The sequence below is a fragment of the Juglans microcarpa x Juglans regia genome, chromosome 5S, assembly GCF_004785595.1.
Source record: "Juglans microcarpa x Juglans regia isolate MS1-56 chromosome 5S, Jm3101_v1.0, whole genome shotgun sequence".
Lineage (NCBI taxonomy): Eukaryota > Viridiplantae > Streptophyta > Magnoliopsida > Fagales > Juglandaceae > Juglans > Juglans microcarpa x Juglans regia.
The window spans coordinates 29,022,181-29,045,451 of record NC_054603.1 but is presented as its reverse complement, the minus strand read 5'-3'; the positions used below and the strand labels follow the sequence as shown (position 1 = coordinate 29,045,451).

Genomic DNA, 23,271 nt, shown 5'->3' with positions numbered 1-23,271 from the left:
AAGCAGAAAGAGGAAAAGTATTAGATGGACTTCTAATTAATTCCTATACAAACTTGATAGAAACTTTTTTATAGGGAGATGGCATCCAGTCCCTCAAATCATTTCTGTCTTTGATCTGGACTTTAGACTTCAAAACAACTTCCTTTAATTGGTCTTGTTGAGTGATAAGGTGGATATTAGGCCATTTTTTGTTCATTTTTCTTTAGGTTAACTAACAAGAAACTCTCTTTTAGATAACGAGCCTTCCATTTCCCAATTTTAAACAAGAAATTAATAGCATCTTTACCAATTATCCAAGTGTTGTGTCCATAATGAAAGGGAAATGTGAATACACAGATTTCCATAAAGAAGAATAGGAATCTTGCTTTGGATATTGATATGGAGGAACTATGTTTTTAGCATCATTGAAATGTAAGATATTATCCTAAATGTCAAAGCATAGACAAGGGGAAAGAACCATTATTAATCCAATTAACCATTATCAAAATGGACGGTATTTTGGTTTACAAATTGCAGTTTCCCACAAAAACGAGCTATGTTTTTGCTATCAGTACACTAGAGACCGTACGTTTATCTTATTTATGATGGACTCTGAGTAGAAAGTTGGAACCAACTTGTTGTTTTTGATCTTCATGGATGAACAAAAAGCTCATGGCCAATGGGGCTAGGGCTGTGCGAAAAAAAAAAAAAAAAAAGAAAAAAAAAATCCAACTCTGGTAATGACTCCGCACCGTCGAGGTAAGAGTCGAATTTGCTGTCTGATCAACTCTACTCCGAATCTGACTCTGACTTCGACTCTGAGTCTCTGACCTTTGACTCCAACTTTAATACAATTATTTATTATTCATATATTGATCATATATACTCATATGTTAAGGTAGATAAAACTTGACTAATGAATAGTGAGTGATGTACCATGTATAATGTATATATTGTAAGACTATCAATCTATTATCTCGATTCTAATATGGTAGTATGTAACAAGAAAACTGATGGTGTGTCATTTTATATATAGAACAATAAGAAGTGCTACAGCCACAAAAAAATTTCAAAAAAGTAAACTCACAAACTAACGTAACTTAATATGATACGTTAAATCTATTCTATTGTAAAAGTAGTTTTAAAATCTAACATATTACATCACACCACGTCAGTTTGTAGGTTTACTTTTGTGAAACCTCTTTGTAGCTAAAACATTTCTCAAGAACAATTGTTAATAGTTATAAACTACACATAACTCAATATTAGTAAATTAGTAATTGTTAATTATCAATGATTCAATACTAACAATTAAATTTAGTATTTAAATAAATTAGAAAAATGTATTTTTTTAAATAAAAAAATAGGTTTAAAACAATGTTTAAATTTAGGGTTTTAATAGGTTTAGGGAAAAAAAAAAGGTTTTGAAAAACACCATAACCACACAGTCTACACCAGAGAAACCACGCCCCAGCCCATTTCAACCTAATGGCATTGTTTGAGTGATATAAAAGGTGTTATTTCGAGTGACCATTGAGTGCCTCACTCCATCAATGAAAATGGCGTCGTTTTCCCTAACCCAAATGACATATTTTAGGTTAAGATTTCTAACCCTAACCTCTCTTGCTTGAAACCCTCCTAGTCTCACTTAATTTCATCTCTCTCTCTAGTCTTCATTTCATTTCGCTGTCACCCAAAACCCTCACTCATTCACTCACCAGCTGCCACTGTCCCTAGCCATCAGATCGTCCTCGTCTAGTAGTTTCGCGCCATCATGTATCTCCTCTCAGACATGAGGTAACATTTCCCTCATATAAATTTAGGCTCCGTTTGGATGCTAAACATATCTCAAATCATCTGTAAATAGTAGTGAACTGTTTGTGAATAATAATGAAGTAATATGAGAACAATTGTGTTACCAAACATATCCTTAGTTTGTTGTTTTCTAAGCAATAATATAAGGTTGGAATTATACCAGTTGGAGATATGATCAATTAATTAGAGATCGGAAAGGAATTAGGCCATTAGAATTTAGACGTGAGATTTTCATATTTTGTTATTTTACAACCTGAGAAGAAAAACCATGTTTTTCTACTTAATTCCAAAAAAGTATTAAAAAAACAAACGCTCTCAATAAGGACTGATCGATTTTGAAGATGACTGGTCGATTTTTGGGCTTGTTGGGATGTAAAGCTGGATGTTGCTTCTTCTTCTTCACATATCGGAGTCGGATCTGATAAAAGCCCAAATTTGTGGCCCAAAAAAGCCCAAATCTGACTCCACATTGAGTCTGATACGTTTTATAAGAGTCAGAGTTGGATCAAATTCTGTGTAAGTCGGAGTTAGAGTCGCAGTCGCAGTCGCAGTTGTAGTTCAGGTTCGAACTCTAACAAAGTTAGATTCAGATTTCCAGGACACTGACTCCAACATAGTCGGTGCTAGGCCCTAGATGGGGCATCAAATTAAAAAGCCACTAAATGACAACAGTCCTTGAACTAGGTTGTAATTTGCTTGCCATTTAGAAGTTAAAATTGTAGTGTGGAAGAAAGAGCCGATTGAAGATAAAAATCTAACATTTCTTGATATTCCCTTTCATAATGTAAACACTACAAGAAGATAATACATAACAACTTAAAAGGTCAAACTCATATAGCTAGTATTATCCCATCGGCTACTCCATTTTGTGCTACCATTTTGTACTGTATTTTACACTTAAAACAGAATGATGATCATGATTTATGAAATTGGAATAGAGACCCTTTTTTGAAGAGTAATGCTACTCATCGTCCCACTTCTCATCATCTTATGATGTGGCTTTAGATGATTGAAAACTATTTATTATATTTCACTTGTGAACCTATCATCTAATGCCACATCATAGGATGATGAGAGTTGTGACGCCCCCAATCCCTGCTTGAGATGGAATGGAGATTTAAAGCGTCAGGACATGCAACACAAGGTTACATACCCCCGTTCATGATAGTTAATATGCAATGCATCCTAGTATGCAACTAGCAGTATGCAATAATTGCAGCGAAAATAAAATGTTAAAGTGAAAAATATGCCAGAATAACTAAAACATCCAAACTTCATTAGATAATCATCATGTTTGAAATACTAAAGTAGCATAGACTTATATATAAAGTCATATCATTCTCTTCATGCGATCTGAAGCACAAAGGACTTGGGCTATGAACATCAAAATTAAGTCCAGCTTCCTCTCCAGATCTGACTTCTCCTCAATCATGCGAATCTAATGCTCCATCTATCTCATCCTGGTCGATTCCTAACATAACTTCTATCATTCCGAGTGGAATGATAGTGGTCCCATAAAAGGGGGAGATTTACTCAAAATCTCAATAAGTTAAACAACTAATTGACACAAAGATAAATCAATCATGAAAAATGATAAATATGCAATGCATGAGATGCAGAAAATCAGTATACGTGTCTCCCATCCAAATTCCTCAATCATCTTTTAAAAATATGGAGACATGGGTTTTTACTCAATAAGTAATTTCGTCATCATTTCTGAAAAGATATAACTTCTTCATAAAAATTTCATCATAAACTTTCATCATCATAAACTTACATCATTATCTTAATTAATAACATAACGTGTGGTAATGTCACAGTTCCCCATATGTACTATGAGTACCTGCCAGTGATCGTAGTATAACTTACGTTGAAACTACGTTGTCTATAGACTCGTTCTCAATGTATTGGTAAATGACATAACATTATAAAAATTATAACGTGTACACCCACCAGCGTTAGGTGTCATAACATGTTGATTTCACTCTGGAATTCTTTAAAAAGAATTCATTCGAAACCTTTTGACTATTATTCGTCAACCCGGGGGTTACCACTCCATTATTAAACACTCTAGAGTGGATAGAGGAGTTTCACTAAGATAATTCCTCATCCTAACCTTTGGGGTTGTGATAAAATGATTGTCATGCAATGTTTTAGAAAATATGTTTCATGACATGTGCATATTTAGCAAGTTTCATGAAAAATGACATTTATATGCAATATACTAAAAATGGTGAAAATATCACATGTCTTGTAAGTATGAATTCAATGTATCGTATAACATGATATTTTATACTCAAAATGATAATTGAAATGTGAATGAATATTTATCAATAATTCATAAATAATTTATCAAGGTGTAAGTTAGAGGTCAACTTACTAACTTCCGGGAAAATTCAAAAGTAGCGCCGTAGCTACGTAAATCGTGTGTATACTAAGTTAGGGTTAATACTCTTATGGATAGGTTCAAAATCAAAGGCTTCAAAAATTAAGTATTTACAAAAATACCCCTAAACTTTTAAAAATTGTCATTTAGGCCATAAATTTTCACTAATTGCAAACGAACTCCGAATTTAACCAAATTTTATGGACTTTATATTTTTGGCATTCTAAACTATCTATAGCCTTGGATTTTCAAAATTCAAAGTGGAATTTGTTCAATTAGTCCCAACCCCTGGCATGCATCCTAGTTGATACCTATGTATATTTTCAACTATTGATCCCTATGAATGCATGCATATCAAGTTCATCCCAACACTTAATCAAAGTTAAGAAATCCTTAATCACCAATATGATTAAAATTGATTCATGCTTGATAATCAAAACAAGATAGATTTAAAACTTATCATGGCATGCTTCTAATCACTAATTTAACCTTCCATAATTATGTTAGGATAATGTTAGATCATATCAAATCATGCTTAGGACATGTCATAGCTAAATTTCTAATTAAAAACATTCCATCATTCAAACATTTTTTAATTGACACGGTTTTGCATTAATCATCATAACCTTCTCAAAACTCAACCAAATTTCATACCAACACTTGGAAACAAAACTTGACATGCTAGGTAAGATCAAAATGAAGAAAACTTACAAATTCCATAGTCTTCCAAGCTCTCTAGACTGCCTTACACAAGAACACTCAAGAACTCACCAAAACTCACTCGGTTTGCACTCTTTTGATCTCTAAAAGGGGGGAAATGCTCTCAAGACTCAAGAAGATGCTTGAAGCTGTGGTGTGGGTGAAATGAGAAGGGGATGGAAGTATTTATAGGTGGCCAAGGGGTGAGGGACATTGGCTTGGGTGCTTGGTGATTGGGTGAAGTGGGAGGTGCTCAAATCTGGAAAATTTCCAGATTTGTTTGCATGAGCTTATGTCACTTGTGCAGAATGAAATAGTGCCCTAAACCACCATCATTTCCTCTCCGCAGTAGCTGCAAGGGTCCTGTAGATGACTCCAGGTCGTGGGGCATCATTTGGGTGGCAGAAGATCCCTCAAACCACCTTTAAAAACAGGTGGATGAAGGTGGTTTTGTGGTGGCAAAAAATAAATTTGGTTTTGGATGTTTTTGGGCAACAAAAATGAGTCAAAATCCTTCATGATGGTTATGGGACTTCTTAGTGATTGGGTGGAGAAGGAGGTGGCTTGGGGTGGTGGTGCAAACCATGGTAGGAGGCTAATTCAAATTCAATCTAAATGGTTCTTATACAAACTAGACCAAGGTGCACCCAATTTGGTTCTTTGAGTTGGTTGATGCAGCCAATTTCGTCCAAGGCTCAAACTGAGTTTGGGAGGGTCTTATGAGGTGTATAGGACCATATTACCCTTGAAAATAAACCACAAAAATGTTGGGCCCAAGGACAAAACAATCCAAGCATTACAAAGGGCAATGCACAAAACCAATTGAAGCATGGTTTGTGATTGTTTTGTCATTTTTCTTAATGACATGTAGGATGGTTTAGCTAGGGTATTAACATGGTCTAATTATAGTTTAAGGGTGTATTAAGTCAAGAAAATTTAAATTAAAAAGTTTAAGAAAAGACTAAGCATGATTAAGGTTCAAAGCATGGCTTAAAGTGCACTAACCTCAAGTATGATGGTTAATGGCCTTAGCCCATTTTCAAAACTTAATTTGGGTACTTTGAGTGTGATTGGGCTTAAGGAAACCAATAGTATAGTGTATTGGACCTTTGGTCTTTGAATGGTGAAATGAGTCAAAACATGACTTTGCGCCATAGGGGCTTGAAAAGGGCCAAGGGTCCAATCTACACCAAATGCCTTATACCTTCCTATACTTAGGCCAAAACTAGCCTTGATTTCCTAAGAGCTTAGTTCAAGGTTTTCTTGGGCTAGGCCCATTAATGTACTTGGGTCCTAAAAAGCCTCACCAAAATTATTAATGGGCTTGCCTCTCTAATCCTTAGCTCATTAATACTAAGTACCAACATTAATACTAATCTCACTATCAACCTTAATGAAAGTGATTAACCTATAATTAAAATTCTAATCTAGAGTACTTAAAGGTTAATCAAGAGTTAATTGAGCGAGATGTTACAAAAGAAACATGAGAAAATAGATGATGAATATATTTTTTTCTTTATTGAATTGGATCTACTTGCTCGGGAGATGGATAAACACGTCATATGAATTCTATAGTATTTAATACTTTTCGTATAGGACTTTTGTACAGTACGTGCTTTTTTTAATTATGAGTATTTAATGTTGTCTCTTTCTTTATATTGGATTATCAAATTTAGTTGAACAATTGAAGATAATTTCTATTATGTCTTGGGCTTGTTTTGACTTTACTTGTGCATGGCTAGTAAGTTATAGGATAGCCAAAAAATGACGTACGATGAGGAATTTCAATATCTTGTTGTTTGGTTTTCGTGGTTGAGAATCTGATGCTGGGGGATTCGGATGATCTGACGAATTCTACATTGATAGCATTGGACTATCTTAAAAAGGTAGATCAACACAAATATGATAGAAAAATATGAAGATTACTCGGATTGGGGAAATATTGCATAGACGTCAGTAATTTGGCCATAACCTTTGCTAAAGGTATCAGGATCTTGCATATTACTCCAATTCAGAAAGTTGTTTTCGAGGTGCACGCTTTGAGCTTCAGGCATTTCGACACCCAAATCAGCCATTTTACTTCCAAATCATCAATTAAAGTTAATTTTTTTTCCTTTTATGGTAATATTTTGTTGTCAATTTTAGAAATGGTTTTTATTCTAGCTTAGGCTAGGTTTTTTGTAAGATATTGATTTTATTACTTATTTTATTTTACCTAGTAATTGGAATTTTTCTTTTTTGGGAAAAATTATTAAAATCTAGAATTTGTTTAGCTATTTAAGCCCGACTTGTGAGTTTCAGAATCAATTCTTGACTTTTATGAATAAAGCATAATCATAGAATTTTCTCTCTGTTTTGCATCTTTTTTTCAATCTTAATCCCTAATTTATGTTGATTAACTAGCCGTTAGGATAGTTCTTATTATGCCAAATGTTAGAATCTTGGGACTCAATTAGCACGTTTTGCAAAGAAATTATTACTTTTTTTCCCTACTAAAATGATATTACTTCAACTTTATTCATTATCGTCACTTTTAGTAGAACAATACCATTGTCAAAAGAGTTTTTGGGTACACAAATTTCAAAACTAAGCTCTAGAAAACTAATCCCAATTAAAATTTTATACATCAAAATCTAACCAGACCTATTAATACAAGAAAAAAATCCAATAACAAGCAAACTAAACTATTTACATCTCAGGCAAGAAGAGATTACTTACATGAATTTAGTTCTTCACACTTGAAATTATTGGCTGTACATATCCATTCAACGTATTTTTGTTCTAGTTATGTAACTTTTCTTTTATTTAAAAAAAGATATTAAGTCACATTATTTTAGAAGAGATGGGACGTCGGAGGGAGAGGGTGGAAACCCAAACTGTTATTATAAGTGTGTCCAAATATGTGTGGCATGACTTCCTATCCCCAATTATTTTGCTGCCTTCCAAACTTTGAGTTTGCTTAAGAGGGTGCTGATGCATTTTCCCTTTATCTAGAGCCCAACAAGATGGTATGAACAACCTAAGATAGTGGCTTGGATGTTGATATGGTACTCTTGTGTTCATCTATATATAACAGTTAATAATAAATAAAAGGTAAGAAAAATAGATGAGAGAAACGCACAAATTTACATGGTTCGGTATAAAAGCCTACATCCACGGATGTTTTGGGGGGTGAGAAGTCCACTAGCTTGGTGATTTTACGGTCACTCATGGCCTCACATATCTCTCAGTACAATGGAGGTTGAAGAAGATCCATTCTCTACTCAGCCAGAGGATGTCTATGGAGCCCAAAGTAGATGATGGCTTTGTGTGTAGAGAAATCTCTTTTTTCCTTAGGCCTCTTTGGAGTGGTTGATATCCTGCTAACTTTATGTGTCTTTTACCTTTACGTGTTTGACTTAAATTCCTTTGTTTTCCACCTCTTTTAGCTTTTCTCTTTTTCTTCTCTCTCATGCTTTATCTCTTTTTCTTGCTTTCAATAATCCCTTCCTAGTGGGCTTGTAGGCCAGGCTCATTTTACACCAAACAAATGCACACAATTCTTAAATTTGACTTGTCCAAGAAGAAGGCTATGAGGATCTTCAAGTTAATCATAATAAAGATGATCTACAAAAGCTATAGAAAGATAAATACTGGAAACTTGTGATTAGTTTTTCGTTGTTGTGTGATGCAATGAAGATCTCTGAGGGCGGACCTCGAGGAGACACGTAAATCCCGATAAGGGCCTCCAAGGATGGGCTTCTAGTATGCTTGTTTGTGTGACTGAATATATGACAACCCAGCATGGTCGCGTGTGATTGTTTAGTGAACATCGTGGAATGCGTGCATTTCCATTTTCATTTTTGTTGGTGCTAAAGCATTTTTTTGCCCGTTTGAGGAGATTTGGCATTAGTGTTGTTGTTTTGGCACTAATGGTCAGGGAGCCCGTCAACTTCTTAGGTCCATCTCAGGTAATTGTCGAGCTCATCAACTCGTTCCCAAAGGCAACCTGTGCAAGGAGTTATGAAGCTTGGAGTCCCATTCCCGGAGGTAACCTTGCTGGTGGTAGTTATGTCAAGAGTGTCAATCTCGATCACATGCACGTTGCCGTTGCTAACATCTCTCATTGTGGTGGCAAGAGGCATTACTCGACTGCATTGTTGAGGTGCAAGTGTTAGCCATGATCACATGTGCATTGCCAACACTCAGCTTCATGAATGGGTTGGAGATTTTCTCGATCATTGCTTGGTGGACTAAAGTTGTTCGTGATGGTGGGCTAAAGTTGTCATTGGCTTATTGTCGCCGACTTGTGGGTTGAGTGATCTTCAAGCTCACCATATACAGTGTTTGAGAAACATAGTCTTTTGACATTTGGTACTACTAGAATCTAGTTGAACTGGCTTGGCAAGTTCCTAACAGGGTGAGGCAGTTTTTGTGGTTTGCAGAAACCAGAGCTCTTAGTGTGCCCGCAACTCCTCTGCTTAGCGTGTGGGTGGCGAGGAAGCTTATGGAGGTATCACAAGCTGACCTAATTGTTCCAGAAAATATTATATTAGAATACACGGGTTTGCCTTCATCTTCTTTAGTTATAGAGAAAGGAGGTTGACACCCATATGAGTCCACTTGGCAGCTCACTTGTGGTGGAGGATTTAAAACAATCTAAACCTAAAATGGATGATCAAATGAATGTTCCTCTGGTTTCTGAGATTGCACCAGCGAGAATTTTCCTCAGCTACAGAGGGTAAAAGTATACAGAGGGTAAAAGTATCGAGAGCTCATCTAAGAAGGGTCTCGTGGGTAGCATAATGGCCATGGGGGTAAGGCCATGGAGGAACCAATTGTTTCTAAACAGGAAAGGGGTGTTCAAACAACTAGGCTATTCAACTCAAGCAATGCTTGTTGTTGGCAGCAAAGTTTGCTTCCACGTAGCGGTGAGTTCAACGCTCATTGTTGGCAACCAAGTGGCGGGTTCATTACTTGTCATGTGAGTGGCGAGCTACGGTGGGCGAGCCTAGTGCTTTCCCACTGTTTTCCTTGAGGGCTCCTTGCCCCCTATAGGGAGTTCCTATCAGTTGGCAGGGTCGTTGCCTGCCACGGCGTGTCCTTCTCGATTGGTAGGATTGTTGCCATCCACTAGGGTAGCGAGCTAGTCAAGCCCGTGCTTGCTCACTGGTGATGTTCAACCAACTTGTGCATGGAGAGAGGATTGTCCTCATCGGTGAGTAGGGTGAGGCACAAAGCAACTGAACATTAGTAGCTTTCCTTTATATGGTCTACGCTTATGTATGGTGGCTCCGAGCATGCCCCTACCTTCAGGGAATGCCATAGTGGCGATAGAAATTATTGTGTGAGCTGCAATCAAACTAAAGCGCGATAGTTAGGCTGTTTTCAATAAAGTGCAGGCTCAAGTAGTTCAGTAAATTTTGTATTGCCAATTTTTGGGGTCTCTCCCAATGAACCCCCATGCCTATTGTTGTCACTATACCGCCATGGGCAAGTGCGTGTGGTGGGTGGCTAACTAGCCAGCTTTCAATGTGACGTGACCCTACTGCTAGTGATAGAAACCATCATCGGTGGTCTATGGTGCCTCTAGCAGCGGGACTTGAGACTGTCGGTGTCCTACGCTGCTGCGAGATGAACCTGCTCAATGTGGTTAATTGGCTCATTAGCGGGGGTCCTATTGCCAACTCTTGTTCTGTGTGGAGGTGAGGGTTTGTAGGAAAGGTTCTATCATCATTGCCTAGCCATCCTGTTAGGTGGCCGGACTTGGCCAACGCCATGCAAGGGAGGTGGCGGGCTTACATGCCTGCCTTCAATAAGTTCCCTGGCAGGATTCCCATGCATTGGTTATACTCTGGGTGCATGGAGATGTGCACTCTTTATAGGCATAGTGTATGCTATGTAGCCCACTTCGCCATATAGACATATTTTTTTAGATTACAATCTACATGAATGATAAAGGGGAATGATAGGGAAACTTATATTCTTTGGAGGTGCTCTTGTGCGACAAATCATCATATGCTCTCTTTTTTTTCTTTTTTCTTTTTTTGGCAAAGCTTGATAAATCACTTCCCACGTACGGCACCAACTGTTATGCATTTTTCTCCTTTGCTAGAGCCCAACTAGACAGTTTGAATTGCGCACGGTAATGGCTTGGACGATTATGTGATGCTCTTGTGTTCATCCATAAAAGTAAATAAGTATGAAATATAAATGAGAGATATATAAATTTTACGTGTTTGGGCATAAAAGTATATATACACAGATGTTTTGGGGGGCAAATGTACTATGCTTAGTGATTTTTACAATCCTTCATGACTTAACGTATCTCTCAATACAATAGAGGTTGTAGAAGACACCTTCTCCCCTCAACTAGAGGATGTCTTTGGAGCCCGAAGAATATGATGACTTTTGTGTAGAGAAATCTCTATTTTCCTAGTGAAGTTGTTACAACTACCAAGGATCCTCACCGAGTATGCTTTTTATAAAAATGTTTTTTAAACCCCTTAAACATTTAAAAAAAAAAAATCAGTAAGGATCCTCGGTGGCCACATTATTCTTTTCCTAGGCCCATTTGGAGTGGTTGATTTTCAACTAACTTTATGTCACTTTCATCTTTTATGTGTTTTAACTTAATTTTCTTTGCTTTTCAATTCCTTCAGCTTTATTTCTTTTTAACTTTTGATAATCCCTTCCCACTGGACTAGGTGACGGGCATGGCTCATTTCACACCTAGAACCGGAGGGAATATATGAATTAGGAGAATGAAAGTGATTGATCAATCACTTTTATCACTATCAAACAGTACTATAGCTAAAATACCTGATTTGCGCGTAACTGTAAATTGCAATGCCTGAAGACAAAGTTGACCAAATCAAATATCTAAAATACATACGCAGATTTGACTGAAAGAATTCCTTTTGTACTATGGGCCGGAGCCAAGGAAGCCTCTAGTTTTCATATGACTTGGAATGTGGTTTTTACATATATTATTTAGGAAAAAGAAAGAGAATGCGCATGTTGTGTACGTGTGCCCGTTTAAAGCTATGTATACTTCATTACAAATGGATAAAAGAAGACGAAAGTCATGGCGGTTTTGAATATGTCGACTCCTTGGCTTCTTAGTTGGAAGTTGACGCTTTTGCCTCATTAATTTGTCCCTTTCTATATGTTTTGTTTATAACCTGAGTTAGTACTGAACATGCTTGCCCGTACAATTATTTATGCTTTCTTCAATGGTTTTGAAGAGAATATTTGGGTCCTTTTACTGCTTAGCCCACGGCTGGAAAGCAGGCTCAGCCTACCACTTTGACCTACAAGGCTTGCGGCTTAAGGGCCTATGAGAGTATAGTATCAACAAGATAATAACACTATTCACAAGAAGATAATGCCTCAAGATGAAGGTAGTTATCCTAGGATGGATAACCCCTATAAATCAGAGTTGTTATCTCCTCATACTTTATTAAGGTATAATTAGAAATAAACGCATGGGACGGATGGTTATCGACTCCTTTGACACGCTCCTGCATGTGTCACTATAAATGGTACATGAAGATAACAAATGTTTTCTCGAATTTCTTGAGATATTTTATATTGAGACTACTTCTCTAACTTAAGCATTGGAATTTATCCCGAGCAGCAAGTGCCACCAAATTATTCATTGCAGGTTGTTCGAGTGGTTGGTGGTGTAAAACACGTCCTTTACAAGTTTTTCCCTAACTTTTGTATATATGCTTTCTCTTTCTTAATTTAATTTAATTTTTTTTCTTTATTATTTTAAGAAAAAAAAAAGTATAAAAAAGGATTTTGAAACACTTTATTAATTATTTCAACCAAAAACATGCATAATTTATGCCAAATAAATTATGAGATCAGGTTCTGCATATTAATTTGTATAAACTTCAAGTATACAAGTCTCACGTAGGTCTTTTATAAAATATAGGCTCCACTATAAAAGTGAGTACAAAAAATCATTTTTCTTTTAGAAAATGCCCCTTTTTATTTTTATAAAAGACTTGTGCGAGAGTTAAACACCTAAAAATTTATACCTAACCTTACCCGTCTCAAAACCTGTTATTTGACTTGGCTTACGTATATAGAAATATAAATCCACACAATTTTGCATGAATATTTTTCTCATGATTACTAAGCTTTGATTTTGAATAACATGATATCTTAAAAACGTGGAAAAATACTTTAACTAATATAAAGTTAATATAATATCCTTTTATTTATAAATTAAACCAGAAAGCAGATCAAGATGTGAGTTACACCCAATAAATTAATCTCATTTCTTGCAAAACCAGACCTTCCTTTTCCACTTCTAGTTTCTTCGAAAAACACATACACACTCATACTTTATAAAAGAATTACTTCGATCTTAGGTCAATGTATTGATAAAGGATAGAGATCCTTGCTAATTTTCCTAGTCAAACATAACAATGTTTATGTAACATATTGCCATAACTCTGGTTAAAAACAATTTTAAATATTATAAGATCTATATATATGTTGTGTCTTATCTTTTTTTAAATTAGAGAAGAGCAATGTTAGATAGAGTTATTGGTTGTGCAAGCGTTGTACATTTTTTTTGAAAAAGAGTGAGATCCACTATTATAATCTTTTTATGTAAGTCTTATATTTTTACTTATTTTGTAAAAAAAGAATTACGTGAAGCATTTTATAACTGCAAATATCATTTATCATTAGAGAGAATAAAAAAAATTGAAGGCATGTTTATCTTCATATTAAAAAGACCAGGTTGATTAAAATCTTGATTATTATATAACTCGAAATTTCCCGCCATCTGATTAAAATCTCATGATACCCTAACTTGGGTAAGTGAAATCATTTATTATTTATCATTAAAATACTGGATATCACAATGAGTTCCGCTTTTGAGCGGTCCATCTTCTATTGAGGCATAAACAGCCAACAATAGAATTGTGCCACACCATCAATTGTAGAGACTTTACAATAAACTCATTACACTATATTTCCTTCACCCAAATAACTCCACTGCAACTCACCAACTCCACTTTTCATTTCTGCCTATTCTCATTTTCTCTCTGCAACTCACCAATTCTACTTTTTTCATTCCGTTTTGCGATGGAAGTCTTAATTCCCAAGCTCTTCTTCATCTTCTTTTCATTTCTCGCTCTTGTTTCCGCTGATCTCCTACACCATCTGGAATTAGTTCAACGATTTTCGCTTTATGTTAAGAGTGAAAGAACAACATATCATCATCCTCTTTCAAACAAAAAACATTGTCAATCCACAACAGCGCCAGTGGCAAGTGGAGCTGCAACTGGGTACCACAACCAGTTCAAGCCATATATATAGCAGTAGTACTAGTGTGTGCTAGATTGAGAAAGAGATCAGTACGAGCGAAATCTCGCTATCCATACTCCCCATGGCCTTCAATCCTCTTGATTTCTACATCGCATTACCCAAAAGAAAAGGGCAAAAAACCAAAACACGTCAAATACCAAAAAGATATAAATTAGCAATGACCAATCATGTACCTTCTTAGAATTCTTCTTCTCTCTAGCTTCATATCTCTCATGGCACATATCAGTCAGCCATGCCCCAGGACTCACCAACTGCATGCCACCAACTCGATCAGAAAAGAAAAACAAAAAAAATAAATTCAAAACCAATACAAACCATATAAGATTCAGGGGGAGCGTCATGGGTAAAGCATTTGGTGGGGGGTCTGTCGTCGATTACGAGGGGAGGGGGGGGAAAGGATTTAGTGGGGGTTTTTTTTATTCTGTGAAGTTGGTATGTGGTGCGGTATAATGGAGATAAAGTGGAACCCATATGTGTATTTTTTGTTAGAGGGCTGTTATTTGAAGATAAATAGAAAGACCAGTTGGAAGTTTTTCTCCATCATAATTCATTATTTATCATTAAATTTATTTGATATTACGTGAGAAGACGGCAAGGAGATGATGACTAGACTAAAGGCACGTTTTGATAATAAGATAAGATATATAATTTTTCTTAAAAATTTTAAAAATTCGTCACAATTTTCTTTTTAAGCATCATTTAATTATAAAATACTTTTCAATTTTAAATATTTAATTCTTTTATCTATTCATTATCTAATCATTATAATTTTTATAAATTTTAAAATCAAATACAAAAATCAATATTACTTTTTTAAATTTCAAAAAAAAATATTAAAATAATTATATTAAGATAATTTTTTAACTTTTTATTTAATTTTTTAATTTTTAATTTTTAAACTTTAATAAAATATTTAACTCATTACTATTATTCGAAGCGTATTCATATTCCCAGCGTCGAAAACAGCCCACGGTGATGAAAGAGCCCACGATTCAGTCACCCAAGAGCCACACCTAATACAGCCAATTCCATCTATGCGGCCGTTGGGAAAATCGTAAGCCAATCCACAGGATTCCCATTTCCCTTTCGCTTTCTTCGGCAGAAGCTCACACCCATGCTATATACATATATAAAGTCCCTCTCACCTTGCAGCTTGCACTCTCTTCTCATTATAGACGACACTCCAAAAAATTTTCAGTTCCATTACGTCTCTACTCTTGAAGCCTCCGACTCCATTGCAACCTTCTGTAATCAATGTCTGCTTCGGTTCCAGCTGTAGGAGCTCTTAACAGAGCACCGGTACTCTGTTTTTCCCTCCGCCCTTTTTGTGTCGCATGTGCTGCTCCATTTCCTTCTTATTTGGTTTTCACCGAATGCATTCTTGAATTTTCTCTCTTTTGGATAAATCGTTTCTGTTGTTTTCATCGATAAATCAGCCAGTGCCGTATGCACTTCCGTGTATTGCTTCGGAGAATCAGAGTTTTAGTATACCTATGTTCTAAATTTATTCTCACTTAAAATGTTTTAACTCTACTCCTGTTTCTAAGACGTATGGGTGAATTTTCCTTTTCTGGGTTTGTTGAAATTATTGGATGGAATCAATGATATCATAAAATGAAAACAATATGTCTTTCGCAGTGGCAGTGGAAGTTGAATGGGTCCATGGCCCGAGTTTCGGTTCCAAGCTCGTCATTCTTGGGCAAAAGCATGAAGAGGGTGACGTCCATGATCACCCACAAGAAGACATATTTTGGGAATTTCAAGGTTATAGCAGAGTACGATGAGCAGAAGCAGAACCCCAAGGATAGATGGGGGGGATTAGCCTTTGACAGTTCCGACGATCAGCAGGATATCACTCGAGGAAAGGGAATGGTGGACACTCTCTTCCAAGCTCCCATGGGTTCCGGGACTCACCATGCTGTCATGAGCTCTTATGATTACATAAGTGTTGGTCTTCGCCAGTAAGTTATTCAATTTTTGTCAGCACAATTGATTTCTGCTTTTTCATGTTCATCTCGGAGAACAGAGATTGGGTTAGCAATTTCCAGAAACTCGTAAATTTATCTTTGTGTTTTGTTGTTTGAGGACGAATTAGATGGTTTACGTCTTTTAATTCTGGACTTACTACTTTGAACATGTGACACGATTGAGTTCTTCTGCAGATTCAACCTTGATAACAACATGGATGGGCTTTACATCGCTCCTGCATTCATGGACAAGCTGCTTGTTCACATCACCAAGAACTTCTTAAACTTGCCAAATATTAAGGTTGTTGGTGGAATATTTCATAGTAGAAGTGAGGACTGGTTCTTTTTTCTTTTTTTGGGTTACATGATTTATGAAACTATTTCAGAGATATGGTAAATAATTGCGACAGGTTCCTCTCATCTTGGGTATCTGGGGAGGCAAAGGTCAAGGGAAATCATTCCAATGCGAGCTTGTCTTTGCTAAAATGGGAATCAGCCCCATCACGATGAGTGCTGGAGAATTAGAAAGTGGGAACGCTGGAGAGCCTGCAAAACTGATCAGGCAAAGATATCGTGAAGCGGCAGATATCATCAAGAAGGGGAAAATGTGCTGCCTATTCATCAACGATCTCGATGCTGGAGCCGGTAGGCTTGGAGGAACAACACAATACACTGTGAATAATCAGATGGTGAATGCCACCCTTATGAACATTGCCGATAGCCCAACCAATGTCCAGCTTCCTGGCATGTACAACAAGCAGGAGAATCCTCGTGTCCCCATTATTGCCACTGGAAATGACTTCTCAACATTGTATGCCCCTCTCATACGTGATGGTCGCATGGAAAAGTTCTACTGGGCACCAACTCGGGATGACTGCATTGGTGTCTGCTCAGGTATCTTCCGGACAGACGGTGTGCCCGAGGATGACGTAGTGAAGCTTGTCGACACCTTCCCCGGACAGTCCATAGGTAAATATTGGACTAATTAGTAGATCTGATTTGATTAGTATTTAGTACTATATTGTGTTTCATGGGGGTCTGTTTGATAAATCATAAATAGTGAAGTTAGAACAACAAAAGTTCATGCTCCTCATATATTGAAATTTGGAGAAAGCAACTTGACATGATAGACTAGTTCATATGAAATGCTGACATGGAAAGGGTAGGAACATATATGGATGTTTCAAATATTTATAGCTGAAGGTTCCATTTAAGAAGACTTCATAATATGGAGAAAACAGCTTCCTGTGATCAATTATAAATTGGTTTTAACCCTAGAATATAGAAAATAAGAAGGAATAGATGGCAGACAGAACAATTCAAGAGTTCAAAGGAACTTTGGTGATTAAGACAAGGATAGGAAAAGTGGACTTCTAACGCTCTTTAATTGGGTGGTTGAGATCTTATGTGTTGAGGAATAATCTCATATTGCCCGTGGACAAGGTCTTGGGCATGTTTATAAGGAATTAGCAATTTTCTCTTGTTGAACCAGTTTTATGAGACGAGTTAGGTCTATGAATTTCTTTATGGTATCAGAGTCTGGTATAGGACAAATGAGAGCCCACACTATTTATCCCGTGACAAGAAACAGGAAAAATACTGGCCCGCACTTGATGGAGGGTGTTGAGGAATAATCTCGCATTGCATGTGAACAAGGTCTTAGGCATGTTTATAAAGAATTAACAATCCTCTCTTGTTGAACCTATTTTATAAGATGTGTTAGGCCCATTAATTTCTTCATTATGCTTTCGAATGAGACCCGAGAGGTTAAAAAAAAAAAAAAAAGTCCAAATCATCTGATAGTTTTAACATTTTGTTTTCAATTGTGTGCAGACTTCTTTGGTGCGCTGAGGGCAAGAGCCTATGATGATGAAGTGAGGAAATGGATATCAAGTGTTGGGGTAGAAAATGTTGGGAAACGGCTTGTGAACTCAAAGGAGGGACCTCCAACCTTCGAGCAACCAAAAATGAATCTGCAGAAGCTCCTCCAGTATGGAAACATGCTGGTTCAAGAGCAGGAAAATGTAAAGAGAGTCCAACTGTCTGAAAAGTACTTGAAAGAAGCAGCTCTCGGAGATGCAAACGAAGATGCCATCCAAAGTGGAAATTTCTATGCTTAGGTTCTTCATCCTTAAAGGTCTTGATGAGAACTTTTCATCTGGCTTTAGGATTTATACACAATGGGAAAAGGATTTTGAGAGAGATTATTTAAGTTTTCAATAATTCTTTGGCTGCAGTCAAGAGCAGCCCAACAGTTCAAACTTCCTGTACCCCAAGGTTCAATGCGGCAACTTTGATCCTCCATACAGCTAGAAAGTGTTGATGGATGTGTCTGTAAATTTCAGAACTGTTCCGCTCATATATTTTGAATATATTTACCACTCATAAACCTGAAAAAATGGCATGAATTACTCAATTTATTAAATGAAAAATACATTATTATTATTATTATTATTATTATTATTATTATTAAAGAGTCAAAATCACATGTCTAATAGTGACTATTTCTCAAATTTATTAAAAAACTCTCATTTATAGCGAAAGAACACCGTAATAACAATAACGAGAACTTGAGAGATTGCAAAAAAACAAAACTCAAGTACTAACAAATCCCACGAAAAGAAAACTTCAATCATTATCTAATGTATGGAATGTCAAGTTTGTCCATGCAATGAGCTCCCGAATATTGAAAAATACATTATTTAACTAAGTTAAAGTAGAAAACTTATTTTGTTTTATCTCCCAATGTGGGGTGCTGCTTTCATTATTTTTGTAATTCAATCTATGGACAAAGCATTTCTTATTTATTTATTATGTCTTTATTTCAGCAAATGGCAAAGATCACATGCTCATTTTCCTTGGTTGTGCAAGATTTTATTTAAGGAAAATGCTAGTATATTGTCGAATTTGTCAGAATGTTGGCCATTTATATATATTTTTTAATTTTTTTTTTAGTTAATGAATAAGGAAATGATTTTTAATATATTGGTTTTTTTTTTTATTTTTTAAAAATATTTAAAAATATTAAAAAATATTAAAAAAATATATTAATTAATTAATTAATTAAATATTCTAAGCCGCACACTCAACAGTCAAAACTGGCGGCAGCCTAGACGACTCTTTATCTAACTAATAACACTGGGTCACCCATATGGTCAATATTCCTTAAGGTTTTGGATTCAACAACTCTTAGGAACACGCATATCTAGGGACGTATGTCGTCCATGATGTAAAATAACTAAAACAGTGTTAGGCCTCGAGTTGTGGGGTACATGTCATCCCTTCCCAATGAAGCGACAAGGGATATAATTTCTATATTTTATTTTACTTTGTTTTGCATATATTAATAATATGAGAGCTTGGGGACCGACCCTCTTCTATTTTATATTATTTCCTTACACTAATAACAATCTCAAACAGGAATTAATTTATATGCTCACTTTATTAAATCTATTTTTTTTAAGATAAATTTAATTTTTTTTTTACACACCACTTCATATCAGTTTTTTTTTTTTAAATGGATATTACCTTTCATTAAGAGAAGACTTACAAAGTTGACTTGAAAAACAAGCCAATTACAATCGTTAGTAACTTCCAAGTACACTTTCGTGACTGACATGGTATAGTCTAGACGGTAAATCTCTAAAGACCAAGATCTTAGAGAAACTATCACATCTATCCACGACAGAGGTTACAAAGCCCCATATCCCGACTAAGCAGGGTAGGGTATACCAAATCCCACCAAAACCCGGCAACGTGGAGGGGGGACTACAACTCCATTTGGACCAAAGTCCGAAGGCACTACTTTTTTAGATTTTTATTTACCTAGGAACTACATTACACAAAAGAAACAATAAAGAAAACACTGCACAAAAAGGAAAAAACAGTGCACAGAGACTGCTGTGGCGCGTGCAGTACACGCGCCACTCTAGGAAGAGAACCGACAGTCGACCTTGGAGATCCCGAACTCACAGACTCCAGAAACGCCGCTCGTGACGTTGGCAGAGGACTCCCCGGTGGTGCATGAGATTCACGCACCAAATGACGCCGGAACTTTGACTCGCGTATGGTGTCCAAAAGTACGTTTATTGTAGTAAATAGAAAATAAATATAACAAGTATAAATAGAAAACGAGTCATACAGATTTACAGAGTTGTACTACACAGAATCTTCACACCTCTACGCACAATTTAAAAATATGTGATTTTATTTTTTTATCCTTATATTTCATATTTCAATTCAATATGAAATATGAGAGTAAAAAAGTAAAATCATATGTTTTTAAGTAATGTGCAGAGTGTGAGATTTATATCTAAAATTTTTCAAATTTACGTGGTTCAATACAAAATTTACGTCCACGTGTCATTTGGAGAGAAAATTCACCATAAATGGAAGTATTTTACAATGGTAATAATACTCTTACCACCCATTATTACCTCCGAGTAATTCTAAATACAACCGTGAAATACGTAAACATCGTATAATCGTTTTGAAAAAGAGTTAGGCTCACTATTAAAAAATTAAGTTTTTTATATAAATTTCATATTTTATTCATTTTTTTCAAAACAATTACACGAATGTCACAATTGACGATTCTAATTATTTTTTCTCTATTACCCCCTCTACTACCCAAAGTCCACGTTGCTTACTTTTTTTTGTTCTTTTCTTTCTTGATTCAAACAAAAGTTTCTGAAGCAAGTCTCTTTTCTCCAACCATTCTGAGAAACGAAACAGAATCCCGTCGCACCCAATTGTTCTCACAGGTGAGCTCTCCCCTCCGACCACAAGCCACTGTAAACAACGCGGACCAAAAGCCCCTCTCTCCTCTCTTCTCTCTCTCTCTCTGTAGTTTATAATCACATTTGTTATTTTCTACTTGTTTATACGAATACTACAAAAACATTTTATGCTGCAAGTATTTTCTTTGAGATTCTATATCATTTGGGCGCCCTTCAGCCCGATGTGAGTTTTTTTTATCATGCTATTTCTTGCTGTATTTATTCTTATTTATTGTGCAGAAACTCTTAGAGCTGAGAGGATTTGATGTTAGTAATTTAACTAAAATCGGCTTATCAATTTGTAAATATTTGTGGTACGAGGGATATACAAGATTCAGGGGCGCGATTGTGAAAATGTTTTGAAGGTATGAGCTTTTGACTTCCAAAAATTTAAATGTAAGTCCTTCGTTTTGACAGGAAAGAAAAAACTAAAGTAAGACACGTGGGCTTTGAGCAGTAAAGGGATAGTAACAGGTACTAAGCAATAAGAGTATCATTATCTATTTTATTGTCTCTCGTCATCTTTCGTAATAGACTGTACAAATGGGGTCGGGTCACCTAACGTTGGAAAAAATAAGAAGCTCTCGCATCAAATCGTCCATAAGTTTCCATTCTCTCCATAGTTTTAAATTTCGTACCATACCGGTTGGTACGGTTAAAATTTTTCGTTTCGGCCGTCCGGCTGATACAGGTACTATATATGTTCCGTACCGGCCAAAATACCGGCTGGTACTGTACCCGCCTATATTTCGGCTGGTACCGGCCGATATTTTGGCCTGTGTTTTTTTTTTTTTCATTTTTTCAAACTACAAGTTTATTTTTTAACCCCCAATTCAGACTAGATTATTTATAATTTATATATATATATATATATATGTATTTATATATAATTTATTTATATATAGACTATTATTTTAGAATATAATTTTTATATATATAATTTATTCATATATCGACTATTCCGAAATATTATCCTGAAACGCTATCCCGAAACGATATAGATATCGAAATATTTCGTTTCAATGCCTTGACCGGTACGACGTCCGGTACAGTATTCAAAACATTGATTCTCTCAGCCAATCTAATCTCTTTTATTGACCTATAGATTAAGAATTCAGTTTTATGTCACTTTATTATTCTTTTGTGCGTGTCTGGCCCAATTTCTCTCTCTCTCATTTGTCCCGTCACTTCCCCCTTTACCTCTTACTTCCCCCTAAATCTTGTTGATAAAACCCCTTCTTTTAAGCTGGGCCTATGATGCAATATGGATTAGGAATAGTTTATCCCTTTTAATATCAATAATTTATTTTTTTATGAATATAATGTAAATAGTAATTTAAGTGCCGAAAATCAGCAAACCAACATCTTTATATTACTATAATCAGTCAGCGATGGGGTCAATATTCCTTGAGATTCCGTTTTTAATAGTTCCTTGCAACGCACATTTGGTTGGCATCGATTTGTTGGGGTACATGTCATCCCTTGCCAACGAAGCAATACGTGATCCATCCCTATTTTTGTTTTTTTTTTTTTTTAATAATGAATGTCTATTCCTAATTTATTTTACTTTATTTTGCATATATTATGAGAGTTAAAGGCCGGGAACCCTCTCCTATTTTATAATTATTACTTAATATAATAATTGTGCAAGATGCTTTTTTTTTTTTTTTTTAATTTAAATTGGGAATCACGCATCCTTTTTCTTTTTATTTGAATTATTTAGATCGAACTGTAGGCCTTACGTCACGATTTCCATCGACCATGATCACGTAGTGTTTTAGCTTTTCTAAACAGAGTAATTGCAAGTTTAGCACATTTTATTTAGGAAAAATACGGATTATTATTAAAAAAATAATTTTTTATTTTTATTTTAGATTTACTTAATTTTTTTTAATAAATGTGCATAATTTACACATTTTAAAATTACAAATATCACTTTTTTTCTAACAAACAATCCAGCGAAATATTTTTGACAAGTAGAGCAAAACATTTTTGCTTTGTTAGCAAATGACTTTACGCCCATTTAAAATTTCTACCCAAAATAATGATTAAGAAAGAGAAATGTCTCGTTTGGTTATACAATGAGATGAAATATGAAATGAGATAAAATTTAAAAGTTGAATAAAATATTATTATAATATTATTTTTGTTATGAAATTTAAAAAAGTTTAATTTTTTTTTATATATTTTGTGTGGAAGTTTGAAAAAGTTGTAATGATTATATGAAATGATCTCATCTCCCAAACCAAACCAAATAATTATAAAGAGATCTCACAAAAATAAACTCGCAAATTTATATGGATTCATACGATATATT

The 23,271-nt window shown here is 35.5% G+C and overlaps 1 protein-coding gene across 1 annotated transcript; it reads left to right on the top strand.

Annotated features, from left to right (window-relative positions):
- The first annotated feature begins 15,329 nt into the window (after nucleotides 1-15,329).
- LOC121266866 (ribulose bisphosphate carboxylase/oxygenase activase, chloroplastic-like) lies at nucleotides 15,330-18,593 on the top strand. Its single transcript, XM_041170710.1, has 5 exons — nucleotides 15,330-15,508; nucleotides 15,854-16,170; nucleotides 16,372-16,477; nucleotides 16,587-17,145; nucleotides 18,010-18,593. Exons 1-5 carry the CDS (start codon nucleotides 15,464-15,466, stop codon nucleotides 18,294-18,296), a joined length of 1,314 nt encoding a protein of 437 aa, XP_041026644.1. The 5' UTR covers nucleotides 15,330-15,463; the 3' UTR covers nucleotides 18,297-18,593.
- Nucleotides 18,594-23,271: the final 4,678 nt, after the last annotated feature.